The 14899-nt window shown below is 42.9% G+C and overlaps 1 protein-coding gene across 2 annotated transcripts in view; it reads left to right on the forward strand.

The window, feature by feature from the left end:
- Positions 1-1745: 1745 nt before the first annotated feature.
- Positions 1746-14899, forward strand: part of LOC137374922 (multiple epidermal growth factor-like domains protein 6) — a 355699-nt gene continuing 342545 nt past the window's right edge. For both annotated transcript variants that reach the window (XM_068041513.1, XM_068041514.1), the window contains exons 1-2: positions 1746-2160; positions 13721-13855. In XM_068041513.1, the coding sequence (XP_067897614.1) occupies positions 2081-2160; positions 13721-13855 (215 nt within the window). In that variant the 5' untranslated portion in view covers positions 1746-2080. The remainder of the gene's footprint in view (positions 2161-13720; positions 13856-14899) is intronic.

The raw sequence follows: 14899 nt of genomic DNA on the forward strand, positions 1-14899 counted from the left end.
GTGTCTGTCTTCACTGAGGAAGGTACAAGAAATTTTCCAGAATTGGAGATTCAAGAAACTAGGGAGAATGAGGAATTGAAGGAAATTAGTATTAGTAAGAAGGTTGTATTGGAGAAATTAATGGGGCTGAAGGTTGATAAGTCCCCAGGACCTGATATTCTACATCCCAGACTATTGAAAGAGGTAGCTATGGAGATAGTGGATGCATTGGTGATCATCTTCCAAAATTCTATAGATTCTGGAACAGTTCCTGCAGATTGGAAGGTGGCAAATGTCACACCACTATTTAAGAATGGAGGGAGAGAAAAAACAAGGATCTACAGACCTGTTAGCCTGACATCAGTCAAAGAGAAAATGTTGGAATCAATTCGATAGGATGTGATAAATGGATACTTGGATAATAATGATCTGATTGGGCATGGCCAACATGGATTTATGAATGGGAAATCAGGTTTGATAAACCTGTTGGAGTTTTTTGAGGATGTTACTAACAGAATTGATAAAGGCAAGTCGGTGGATGTGATATACTTGGATTTTCAGAAGGCTTTTGATAAAGTTCCCCACAGGAGGCTGATTAGCAAAATTAAAGCACAACGGATAGGAGGTAATATACTGGCATGGATTAAGGATTGGTTAACAGGCAGAAAACAGAGAATAGGAATAAAAGAGTTGTTCTCACGTTGGCAGGCTGTGACGAGTGGGTACTGCAAGGATCAGTACTTGGACCCCAGCTGTTCATAATATCTTTCAGTGATTTGGATGTGGGGACCAAATGTAATATTTCCAAGTTCACAGATGACACAAAACTAATTGGGAATGTGTGTTGTGAGGAAGATGCAAAACGGCTTCAAGAGGATTTGGACAGACTTAGTGAGTGGTCAAGAAGATGGCAGATGGAATATAATGCGGAAAAATGTGACATTATCCACTTTGGTAGGAAGAATAGATGTGCAGAGTAGGACCAGGAAGAGGAGAAATTTCTTTACTCAAAGGGTTGTGAATCTTTGAAATTCTCTACCCCACTGGGCTCTAGAAGCTCAGTCATTGAGTATGTTTAAAGTAGAGATTGACAGATTTCTAAATACCAATGACATCCAGGGATATGAGGATAGTGTGGGGAAAGGCATTGAAGTGGATGATCAACTATGATCTTATTGAATGGCGGAGCAGGCTCGTTGGGCTGAATGGCCTACTCCTGCTCCTGTGTTCCTATTACACATGAGATGAGGGTGGAACTAACCCTGGAATATTTCCCCTCCACCTGTAGGGAGGAAAAGTCTCCTATACACAGCCGAAAATCGGGAAGTCGCTGCGTTCTGTTGCCGACTGGCTGATTTTTCTAATCGATGGTCTACACCCCTTTGTCAACTTGTTAGTGATCACCATCGGAATGAGCGGAGGCAGGGGGCCGCTTTATGAGTGTCCCCTCCGCAAAGTCGAGACTTGGTCTCTGAACCAGATACACATAGAAAGTACAATATGCATTGCAGTCACCAGCTTAATGTTCAACTAGATACGAACACTGGGGCCGGGATCATTTCGTGCAATTAAATGAACGGAGCCACGTCTTATTCATGTATTTCAAAGCAAGCAGCGCCACGATGACGGCATGCAGATGAGATGTTGTCAATTAATGAGCAACACAGATCAGCACAGCCAGAAAGATCCCACCGTGTGTGTGCAGTAACCATGACTCCGGAGGGTCACATGTTAGGAGAAGGAGGCTGATTTGCGGAAGTGTGGTTTTTGTGCTTGAGGTTTTGAAAAAGCCGGTGAGTGAGTTAGTGATCGAGACGAGCTGGTCCTGCACAGCCGGTGACTCGACACTCAGTGCCCAGGAGGCAGCTGCAAGGGTGAGCCAGGAGCATTACAAAGAGAACTTTGGAGAAGTGATATTCAGAGAACATCACAGTTAAATACAGCCATTGCTTTGGGCGCTGGAGTGAGTAACGGGATGAACTAATTGAGAGCAGCTTGTGATCTTCTCAGACTGGAGGGCTCAGGAGCCGGGACAACACCGAGCAGATCCCAAACTACCCATTTCCGAGCCTTTGCAGGGGGAGGCAGACACAAAGCAGGGATGGATTTAAAAGTTGTGCTGATCTACCTCCACTACTTCGCAATTAGACTGGCAGTTTCGCTGGAACTTCAGCCTGACATGTAAGTGTGAATTATCTTCCGCTTATCACGATCTTCAAGTTGCAAATTGCAACATAATAGACCCTGTTAATGTCAATTACATTCCGTGTTTTGAAAATCCAATTTTATTTTGGTGGATGCCAGCAATGCATTTTAAAGCATCAATAGATTCAATGGTTGCAGGGTTGACAATGTGGAGCTGTGATCCCTCTCAACTCTGGGAGGGTCAGTTCAAGATTGTGGAGCTGACCCGCAAACCGGGCAGGGCTAAAAGTGTCAGCTGCAAAATTCTGATCAGGGATGTTCTCCGCTTTTGTTTTTTTTTCTTCCAAAGTGTGTCCTGGAACAGCATGGTGCAGTTTGAGCTGAAATTTCACATCACCCGTCGCTACCTCTGATTTTGGAAATAAACTCTTAACTAATCCCGCAGCCAGATTAAGGCAGGGGTTGTCTCTTTCCCTCTCTTTGGCTCCCTTGTCCTTTTTCTGTTTCAGTATCCTGTAGGCTGCGATCTGTGCAAGGAAACGGAGAGGCAGCTCAATTGGGGATAACACTGCGGAGAATTCTGTTCTGTGCAACAGGACAGCCAACCGCTTTCACCAGTGTTGCATAGGATGAGGAGGAACTGTCTGGGACTGGATTTGTCAATGACTGGCACCGTAACAGGCATCTTATTGTGACAGGATTGTATTTAGTAAGAAGGCAAACGATGGGAAACTTCTGGCTGTGTGTGGGTTTATTTGGCTCTTACAGTTTATCGCAATAAACTTGCAATTCATTTCATTTTAAGCGAGAAGACATTGCTGTATGGTGGATGCAGATCCCGCCCCGTCATTATTTTCCCAGAGTGAAATGGAAAAAAGGGATGGGGGTGGTCAGGATTATTTTATTAGTTTCTAATATTGCTAAATACCGTCATTTTCGGCGACACCCCTCCCCTTTCTGAAAGTTGCCTTTTTATCTTAAAATTCAGGGCATCTAGCATATTATCTAAAACAAAAAAATCAGCTCGTGTGAATCTGTCTCCAGAGGTCAGTGTGAACCACAGGTGGGAGCTGCGCTATATGTTTGGAGCACTTTGCATTAGTCAATAGCAGCACAAACGCTGGCAAAGCCTTGGGAAAGCCTGTCAGATATCCTTTAATCCTGAATGGGCTATTTTCAGCTGAAAAGATGGGATTTCACGATCTTTCATTGCACTAAAAATGATCTGTGCAATGTAAGTAACGTCAACAAAAGAATGCATTACTGAAAAAAGTAAATGATTAGATAATTAGAATTGAACAACTTTGAATTAAGAGGAGCAGATTATGATTGTGTTATGTGATCTGTTGGAGCGTTAGGATCCCTATACTCCCCATTTTTTTCTCTAGCCAGCGGAAAAGCCCCTGGGAAGGACAGCATTACCCCTGAAATAATCAAGAGTGCCAAGCCTGCTATACTCTCAGCACTACATGAACTGCTTTGCCTGTGCTGGGACGAGGGAGCAGTACCCCAGGACATGTGCGATGCCAATATCATCACCCTCTATAAAAACAAAGGTGACCGCGGTGACTGCAACAACTACCGTGGAATCTCCCTGCTCAGCATAGTGGGGAAAGTCTTTGCTCGAGTCACTCTGAACAGGCTCCAGAAGCTGGCCGAGCGCGTCTACCCTGAGGCACAGTGTGGCTTTCGTGCAGAGAGATCGACCGTTGACATGCTGTTCTCCCTTCGTCAAATACAGGAGAAATGCCACGAACAACAGATGCCCCTCTACATTGCTTTCATTGATCTCACCAAAGCCTTTGACCTGGTCAGCAGACATGGTCTCTTCAGACTACTAGAAAAGATCGGATGTCCACCAAAGCTACTAAGTATCATCACCTCATTCCATGACAATATGAAAGGCACAATTCAACACGGTGGCTCCTCATCAGAGCCCTTTCCTATCCTGAGTGGTGTGAAACAGGGCTGTGTTCTCGCACCCACACTTTTTGGGATTTTCTTCTCCCTGCTGCTTTCACATGCATTCAAGTCCTCTGAAGAAGGAATTTTCCTCCACACAAGATCAGGGGGCAGGTTGTTCAACCTTGCCCGTCTAAGAACGAAGTCCAAAGTACGGAAAGTCTTCGTCAGGGAACTCCTCTTTGCTGACGATGCTGCTTTAACATCTCACACTGAAGAGTGCCTGCAGAGTCTCATCGACAGGTTTGTGGCTGCCTGCAATGAATTTGACCTAACCATCAGCCTCAAGAAAACGAACATCATGGGGCAGGACGTCAGAAATGCTCCATCCATCAATATTGGCGACCACGCTCTGGAAGTGGTTCAAGTGTTCACCTACCTAGGCTCAACTATCACCAGTAACCTGTCTCTAGATGCAGAAATCAACAAGCGCATGGGTAAGGCTTCCACTGCTATGTCCAGACTGGCCAAGAGAGTGTGGGAAAATGGCGCACTGACACGGAACACAAAAGTCCCAGTGTATCAGGCCTGTGTCCTCAGTACCTTGCTCTATGGCAGCGAGGCCTGGACAACGTATGCCAGCCAAGAGCGACGTCTCAATTCATTCCATCTTCGCTGCCTCCGGAGAATACTTGGCATCAGGTGGCAGGACCGTATCTCCAACACAGAAGTCTTCGAGGCGGCCAACATCCCCAGCTTGTACACACTACTGAGTCAGCGGCGCTTGAGATGGCTTGGCCATGTGTGCCGCATGGAAAATGGCAGGATCCCCAAAGACACATTGTACAGCGAGCTCGCCACTGGTATCAGACCCACCAGCCGTCTACGTCTCCGCTTTAAAGACGTCTGCAAACGCGACATGAAATCCTGTGACATTGATCACAAGTCGTGGGAGTCAGTTGCCAGCATTCGCCAGAGCTGGCGGGCAGCCATAAAGACAGGGCTAAAATGTGGCGAGTGGAAGAGACTTAGTAGTTGGCAGGAAAAAAGACAGAGGCGCAAGGAGACAGCCAACTGTGCAACAGCCCCGACAAACAAATTTCTCTGCAGCACCTGTGGAAGAGCCTGTCACTCTAGAATTGGCCTTTATAGCCACTCCAGGCGCTGCTTCACAAACCACTGACCACCTCCAGGCGCGTATCCATTGTCTCTCGAGATAAGGAGGTCCAAAAGAAAAAAGAAAAAGAACTCCCCATTAATGTGCTATTAACATTACAGTCATGGATTCTGGGACAACATTGTACTCGAGATCACAAGACAATTATGGGTGGCTAAGGCCATTGGGCCTATTCGATTTATTCATTCAAAAAGCTCCTAAAGCCCCACTTACAGCATCCCATTGTTTCTTCAATACATCCAGGGTATTGACCTTCACTACACTATCTGGAAGTTTATTTCACAAACATTGATCACTCTTAGTGTGAAGAATTTCCTGATGTCAGTCCTAAAGTTACACATCTCTAGTTTGAACCAGTGTATCTTTGCTCTACTTCTGCAGTTTAAATTAAAATAATAATCCAGGTTAACTTTCTCTACACCGTGAACGATCTGATCCATCTCTACCAGATGACCTCTCTGCCCAGGTTACCTCTCTACCACCTTCTTCCCAGGGTGTGTAGGTCAAAACCCTATTGGATTTGTGGATTGCTACTCTGCATTGGTTGGACAGTTAGTGTCATTTCCACTAAGACTCCAAGGTCTCTTTCAGCTTCATCCATAGTTATTTCAACACCATTCACACAGTGTATATCATTTTATTTTCAACTTATAAATAGCATTTTGCATTTGTCTGCATTAAATGTCATCTGCCATTATTCTGTCCATCTTGTTCAGCTGATAGAATTACATAGAATTTACAGCACAGTAACAGACCATTCAGCCCAACTGATCTATGCTGGTGTTTGTGCTCCATATCTGTCTCCTCCCATCCTACTTCACCTCACCCTACCAGCATACCTTTCAATACCATTCTCCCTCAAAATTTATCTATGCGGTTTGCCTCAACAATAACTTGTGGTAGCAAGTTTCACATTCTAACAAACCTCTGGGCAAAGAAGATTCTCCTCAATTCTTCAAACAAACCCAATTGCCTTCTGTCTGACAGCTCAAAAACAGTCCATTTACATTGCAGGCCATTTTAAGATTCAGCACTGAGAGAGTGCTGCACTGTTGAAGGCACCACCTTTTGGATGAGATGTTAAGCCATTCTGTTGATCTTGAACTGTTCATTGATTCCACTGCCTCTCCTAGTTTATTATCTGCAAACTTGTATAGAGGTTCTAAATCCAGGTAAATTGGAAGCAGTGCTCACAGCATTGAGCCCTCATACCTTTAGTGTTTGTGCAAAGTGGTAATAGAGTAAATCCACTGACAGGACTGATTGAATTCTAAAGAAGCACCTGGGAAGCCCTGGATGTTGTCATCTCACAAGCTTCAGTTTGACACTGCATGAAGTGTAACTCTTGTTCCCTTGCATTTCCTGAGCAATTTTTAAAGCTACCTGGATGTTAATAGTTTAGACATCTACTGTGAATGGATTTAGAAAGATGAGAGATTAGAGAAAATGAAATAACCTTTATATTATTAGTTGGTGGAAGATATGTGACCAATATTTTCCATACCCATTTGGGGTAGCAAAATGAATACATTTGTTTCACTCACATATCACACTTACATAAATCAATCAGTTAATTTCTCCAAGTAATTTTGGGTCAAAGCTTTTTATTGCCCATCTATTTAAGATGTTGGCTTTTATAGCAAATAGAAAAAAAAACTTAAGAAATTATTCAACTAATTTGCACTTTTCCTCTGTACCAAATATTGCTGCAACAGTACTGAGTGCTACTGCATGATTCAATTTCTTTTATTCATAACCTTCTTGGAAACTCGGACAATGATGCAGTCTTTAAAGAACTTGCTACGGTTATAACAACAATGGCAACTTACATTTATATAGCACCTTTAACATAGTAAAATGTTCAAAGCCACTTCATAGTTGTTTTATCAAGCAACATTTGACACTGAGCTACAAAAACAGATATTAGGACAGATGACCAAAGGCTTGTCGAAGAAGTAGATTTTAGGGAGCATCTTAAAGGAGAAAAGAGAGGTAGAGAGAATTAGGGAGGGAATTCCAGAGTTTAGGGAATGCTTCGGAGTACTGAGTATAAACAGAACTGCAGCTGGCCATAATCATTTAGAATACATTACAAAATGTAAAGATCCACTCTGAGCTGTCCCCACTGAGACCTTCCCAGATTGCTGGTTTTGTTTGGACCATATATGTTGATTTTTTAAAATTGTACTTCCTGTGCGTGTTTGCAGAGGATTGGTTATTTTATAGTGATTTATAAATAATTTTAAACAACAACTTATATTTATATAGCACCTTTAACATAATAAAACATCCCAAGGTGCTTCATATTAAGCAAAATATGACACCAAGCCACAAAAGGAGATAATGGGTAAGATGACCAAAAGCTTGGCCAAAGGGGTAGGTTTTAAGGAGTGTCTTAAAGAAGGAAAGTGAGGTAGAGAGGTGGAGGAAGGCAATTCCAGAGCTTAGGACCTAGGCAACTGAAGGTGCAGCCGCCAATGGTGGAGCTATTAAAATTGGGGATGCTCAGGAGGCCAGAATTAGAGCAGCACAGATATCTCGGAGGGTTGTGGAGCTGGAAGAGGTTACAGAGATAGGGAGGGACGAGGCCATGGAAGGATTTGAAAACAAGGATGAGAATTTTAAAATTAAGACACTGCTTAACCAGAAGCCAATGTAGGTCAGTGAGCAGAGGGGTGATAGGGGAATGAGACTTGGTGTGTGTTAAGACACAGCAGAGTTTTGGATGACCTCAAGTTTATGGAGGGTAGAATGTGGACGATCAGTCAGGAGTACATTGGAATAGTCAAGTCCAGAGGTAATGAAGGCACAAGTGAGAGTTTCAGCAGAAGATGAGCTGAGATAGGGGTGGTCAGGCAATGTTACAAAGGAGGAAATAGATGGTCTTTGTGATGGCGAATATGTGATTGGAAGCTCATCTCGGGGTCAAATGTGACACCAAGTTTGCAAACAGACTGGCTTAATCTCAGACTGTTGCCAGGGAGAGGGAGGGAGTCAGTAGCTAGGGAACGCGTTTGGAGCAGAGACTGAAAAACGATGACTTCAGTCTTTCCAATATTTAATTGGAGGAAATTTCTGCTCATCCAGTACTGGATGTTGGATAAGCAGTCTGATAATTTAGCAACAGTGGAGGATTCGAGAGAGGTGGTGGTGAGGTAGAATTGGGTGTCATCATGTGAAAACTAATGCTGTGCTTTCAAATGATGTTGCCGAGGGGCAGCATGTAGATGAGAAGTAGGAGGGGGCCAAGGATAGATCCTTGGGGGACACCAGAAGTAACAATGCTTGAGCAGGAAGAGAAGCCATTGTAAGTGATTCTCCGGCTCCAATTAGATAGATAAGAATGGGACCAGGCGGGATCAGCCCACCCAGCTGGACAACAGTGGGGAGGCATTGGAGGGGGATGGTGTGGTCAACCATGTCAAAGGCTGCAGACAATTCGAGAAGGATGAGGCGGGAAAGTTTACATTGGTCACATTCACATAGGATGTAATTTGTGACTTTGCTAAGAGCTATTTCGGTACTGCAGCAGAGGTGGAAACCTAATTGGAGTGTTTCAAATATGGAGCTCCAGGAAGGATGGGAATGGATTTGGGAGGTGACAATATGTTCAAGGACTTTGGAGAGGAAAGGGAGGTTGGAGATGGGGCGGTAATTTGCATGGGCGCTGGAGTCAAGGGTTGATTTTTTGAGTAAGGACTGATAACGGTAGATTTAACGGAGAGAGGGACAACATCTGAAGAGAGAGAGCCGCTAACAATGTTGGCTAACGTGGGGAGCAGGAGGGGAAGTTGGGTGGTCAGAAGTTGAGTGGGAATAGAGTTGAGAGAGCAGGAGGTGGGTGTCATGGACAAGATGAGCTCAGAGAGGGCAAAAAGGGAGATAGGAGATAAACTGGAGAAAGATGTGAATTCTGGGCTAGAGCAGGGGGGTGCTTTAGGGGAAGATCGTCCAGGTGGGCTAGTGGAAGGGAGGGATGTGGCAGAGGCAGGTGATTGGATGGTCTTGATCATAGTGACGAAGAAGTCCATGAGCTCCTCGCACTTATTGTTAAAGGTGAGGGTGGAAAATGCTGGAAATACTCAGCAGTTCTGGCAGCATTTGTGGAGAGAGAAATAGAGTAACGCTTCAGGTCGATGACCTTTCATCAGAACAGTTTTGATGAAAGATCAGCAGCCTGAAACATTACCACATGGAGTAGATAAGGTGACTAGCACAAATGCATTTAAGGGGAAGCTAGATAAGTACATGAGGGTAAAGGGAAATGTTGACAGATGAAGTAGGGTGGGGAGAAGGTTCTGTGGAGCATGGGGTGGCACAGTGGCGCAGTGGTTAGCACCGCAGCCTCACAGCTCCAGCGACCTGGGTTCGGTTCTGGGTACTGCCTGTGTGGAGTTTGCAAGTTCTCCCTGTGACTGTGTGGGTTTCTACCAAGTGCTCTGGTTTCCTCTCACAGCCAAAGACTTACAAATTGATAGGTAAATTGGGGGCCATTGTAAATTGCCCCTAGTGTAGGGATGTGGTAGGGAATATGGGATTAATGTAGGATTAGTATAAATGGGTGGTTGTTGGTCGGCACAGACTCGGTGGGCCGAAGGGCCTGTTTCAGTGCTGTATCTCTCTATGACTACACACCAGCATAGACTAGTTGGGCTGAATGGCCTCTTTCTGTGCCCTAAATTCTGTGTAATGTTGTTAGGTTGTTGCGGATCACTGTAACACCCCCTACTGTAGAATATATCAGTGCAGGGATTTGTGTCCAGTGATGTTAATTAAATCACCATATGACACAGCTCGTACAATTTTTATAAACAGCTGCAGAAACATTTATGGCGGGTCTTTGTGTGTATTACATTGCTGTAGCAAAAAAAAACTGAATTAAACAGTGAAAGGACACAAGTTTGTGCTAGTGATTTCCTCAGTGATAGGCCACCTGGAGCAGAGAGGATGTGAGATTTAATGAGTGATCAGCAAATATGTTCCAAACATGGGAAGGAATGTGAACTATGGAAGGCAATACTCCCATGGCTGCCCTTGTCGACCACAAAATAACTAGATAAAAAATGGCAACAGCCTATTCTTTGCAATCTTGTATCTCAGTAACCGTGACGTGGACATGTACAGTATCTCCACTGCCATCTGGGAATGTTTGAAACATTTCCTACTGGGAAAATTGAATGAGATTAATATCTCATTCATTCAGGACTTCATAACTGAAGGCATATAGAACTCAATGCCTTTTGATGGTAAAATCATGGGACAGGAGGAATTGTTCTGTTACGAGAGTGAAATGGAAAATAACACACCTGCTCCACCCCCTTCAATTATTAGGTCCTCTGAAACACTGGGACTTGTGAGATGAGGTGCAGTTTTTATACATCTCTTGCACTGTTGGAGGACCATGCATAACGCACAGCACCATGAAGTAGTTGATCACTGTTGTGCTCTTGAAATCCTTTGTGGAGTAAATTTATGAGCTTAGCTGACAATTAGCAGTGGGAGGGAATAAAACAAATGCAGATCAGAAGATTTATCACATGCAAATGAGGAAAATCAGAAGGCCATCTATCCCAGGCTGCCCTCACACATTTCCATGCAGATGATTACAAAGCTGTCTTGGCAGAGGCCTGGGAAAATGGTGCACCAATTGGGAGGATCCTAATGGTCTGAAGAGAAAAGTAATAGTGGGAGGTCAGGGTTGGGGGAGGCCAGGGTGTGTGCATTGGTGTTGAGCTTAATTTTGCATGCCCTGCTCACACAACAGTCTTTGAATTAAAAATCTAGTATCCAATACACTTCCTGTTCCATACAGTAAAATGTCCACTTATTGGTGCTGATTAATTTTTCATTAATTTAGCAACAGAAGAGAAACAGGTTTTCAAAGCCTTGCATTTACCGAGTCTAGCTAATCTAGCTGTTTTGGCAAAAATAGTGACTTGTCACTGAATGATTTTTAAGTGGAAAAAGTTGAAGTGTTGTGCATCGTAAGTAACATACATTCTTTCAGCAAAGGCCATTCACACAAAAAAGCATTTTAAATTTATCTGCTTGGACAATCTATATTTGTATAAAATTTAATTTAATTCAGGTTTAACAAAAATCTTCCAAGGTTGCTATTTTTTCCCCTGTGCACTTCAGGTAGCAGCAAGGAACTGTCAGTCTTTTCCAACACTTTGTCTATAATATACATGTAACACCCATTGTGTGTATTTGCAACTGGACTCAGCAACATACTTCTATTAACTTGGGGCTGTGGGGGATTGACCTCACCAAGTATATAGACAGAGGGCGGGGATTTATTTACGCAAAGTGAGTTAAGCTACTTCACTGTGGGAGAACAAAACATTTATTTATTTGTTTGAACTCAAATTGTGTTCAAATTCTGCTGCAAAAATGTATTCACTCTTCTTATACACATTAATCAGCATTTTTCAAGTCAGAGAATATTGTGAATTTCATTCAGAATTTTTTTTTCTGGTCATGGAAAAGTCAACCCAGTGCTCCTGATTTTCCATCTCTGAGGCTGACTTATGTAGTGATGCTTTGTGGTACCACAAAACAACCTACCACAACCGTATACCATCTTGCAAAATGCTTGCGAAGGTGGGAAGTGGCCCTTAATTGGCCACCTAAGTGGCTAAATTGGTCTCCCAGCGGGCATCTGAGCCGCCAACTTTTCTGCCGCTGGTAAAATGGCATGGTGATGGGAAGACGTCAGTCTCCCCCCAAGACCACCCCCCGCCATTTTGCCAGCTCTCCCGCCTTCCAGCCCATCACCAAAGGGCTGGAAAATTCCAGCAATGTTCCCACTTGCAGTGGAGACCAGAACTAAGGGCCATAAATATAAGATAGTCACTAAGAGATCCAATATGGAATTCAGGAGAAACATCTTTACCCAAAGAGTGGTTAGAATGTGGAAATCACTACCACAAGAAGTAGTTGAGGCAAATAGCATAGATATATTTAAGGGGAAGCTAGATAAACAAAGGAGGGAGAAAGGAATAGAGGATCTGTTGATAGGGCGAGATGAAAAGGATGGGTGGAGACACGCGCTGAGTATAAACACCAGCATGGATCTATTGGCTGAATGTCCTGTCTCTATGTTGTAAATGCTATGTAATACTATGTATATAATTTACTGATACAGATGGCTGAGTGGAAGCATTTTCCCCTCTGACTCAGAAAGTTGGTGTTTCAAGCCCCACTCGAAACTTGAGCACATAATCTGGGCTGATACTTCAGTGCAGTACTGATTGAGTGCTTCACTGTTGGAGGTGGTGTTTTTGCATGAGACATTAAACCTAGGCCCCATCTGCCCTCTTAGGTGAATGTAAAAGATCCCATTATCTGAAAAACATCAAGGGAAGTCTCCCAGTTTCCTGGATGTCATTTGTCCCTCAACCAGAATCATTTAAACAGATTACTTGCTCATTTATCTCATTGCAGATTGTGGGACCTTGCTTTGTCCAAACTGACTGCTGTGATTTCTAAATTACTATTTAATATGAGTTACAAGTATGCATTAAAAGTACTTTATTGGCTGAAAGTATTTGGGATGTTCTGATAGGTGCTATATCAATGGAAGTTATTCCTTTCTTTAATGAGCATCTGTGGGTATGATACTCAACCATCTTACACAAATAGCAATTGATCAGTGTGGAGTGAATTGTAGAACTATATCGATGGGTTTCATACCATTCTTCATAAGTAGGGTTTCTTGTATGCTAAAGGGATTTACTTTAGTTATCCTTGGGATAAGTCAAAAGGTTATTCATGGACTTTCTATCATACGCTTGTTTCTCAGAGAATGACTAGAACCACCTGGAATTACTTGCATGCAAGGTTGGTTGCAGTGAAGCCTTGTTTGTAGAAGGTTACTGGACAAAAAGCTGAGTACAAGGGAATAAACAGGCAAATAGAAGGGTGAACAAAGGTTGTCAGGCACAACATCCCCACTAGATGGTGTAACCTCATACACTGCCCTCATCAGCAGTGTCAAATGACTTACAGAACTGTATTTGCCTCATCCACTGATAACCCTCTGAGAAATGAGAGCTTGTTGGCTTGCAAAAGAGGATGAGGAAACTTTCATGGATAACATTTATTAAAAATTGCCTGGGAGAGTTGAAAATAATAATTGTCTATAAATTAACAAGTTAGTTATCAAAGTATGTTTAGGAACAGGTAGAAAATCTTAAAATTATATCCTACCCAAATGTATCTTTAGAAGCAGCAAGGTTTAAAATATATATCTTTTTCTGGGTATATTCTTCCTGATATATTTTATACAGAGAATAATTTTCTTTTGGGCTACTTTCTTTAATATAAGAATATAAACAAAACCAGTGCATGGGATCCAGGTTATAATTTATTTGAGCCATTCGGATAGTTTGCATGAACGTTAATGGATACTGGAACAGAGTTTTTAAAACTACCAGAAGTAAAATCTGTAAACTGATCAAGGCATCCAGGTGATGTTGTAAAGTGCAATTTTTAATCTAGGTACATTTCTTGCAGGCCACATGTGTGCATGGAGCAGGAGCTGGCCATGGTGGGACACAGACAACCTTGTGTGCAGGCCTTCACACGAATGGTTAAAGTGTGGAAACAGGGATGTACTGCACAGCGGTGGTGTGTTGGGTATGAAAGAAGGTGAGTTAAATGCTGTCAAGTTGATACAGAACTTGCATATCTCCAAGGGCTTTTTTTTTAAAGTTACCAAAGTGGTACCATTCTTGGTTGTTTCTTGGCTGAAACTCAGATGTGAACTAACTCAGTGCAGACCGGGGATTTAACCTTAGATATTTCTGGTCTGTCTGGCTTAAGTATTTACGGATCTTCACCAACTGAGGCATCAAGGGAGCTATTTACTTCTGACAGTGCTTGTAAGCAAGTCAAAGCTCTTTTCATTGTTGCATTTCTGCATTCATAAGCATGTGTTCTTTTTAAAGTGTAATGTTTATTACTTTAACATTATTCTTCCCTCTTCTGAAGCCAAATACCTTCCCATGACAAGATATTAGGCTTGAGAACAGTGTATAGACCTTGGCCAGTGCCATTTTTGCTAATCCACAGCTGGGAATTGGCCTTGAATGAAGGATCCTCCAATTCTCCTTCCCTATGTGAAAGCACCTTGTGCCCATTCTTTGTCTCCTCACAGTAGAACTGTAGAGAATGGACATTTACCTGTTGGAATTATGGGTACAAATCCACTTTCTGGCACAGCATGTTGAAATTTTTTTTTTTAATCCCCCATTTCTTTGTTCCCTGCTCCAGTTTTCATTAGAACAGATGGGATTATAAGGTTAATTGATAAAAGTGTTTCAGATTATGAAGGGTTGGGAGAGAGTTGATAAAAACAGAGTGCTTCCAGTGATTGAAGAACTTTGTAAGAGACTTAGGACAGACTTTTTAATATGGAGCATTTGTGAGGCTGTGGGTTGAGTTGGTTGAAGCAGCAACCATGTCAGTATTTATGAATAGTTCAGATAGGTGGTTCAAGGACAGGGGTATAAAGGGTTATGGAACAGAGCTGGTACAAGGGATTGCTGCTTGTGTGGAGAAAAACACCATCAAAGATTGGTTGACTGAATGGCCTGTTTATGTATTGTAATTTAGTGCCATGCAGAACAGGAGCAAGTGACTTGTTTGCAGGACTCTCTTAGGTGGGTCCACTCTTAAATTGGCCAATAGGGC

Source organism: Heterodontus francisci, chromosome 11 (assembly GCF_036365525.1).
Source record: "Heterodontus francisci isolate sHetFra1 chromosome 11, sHetFra1.hap1, whole genome shotgun sequence".
NCBI classification, from domain to species: Eukaryota; Metazoa; Chordata; class Chondrichthyes; order Heterodontiformes; family Heterodontidae; genus Heterodontus; species Heterodontus francisci.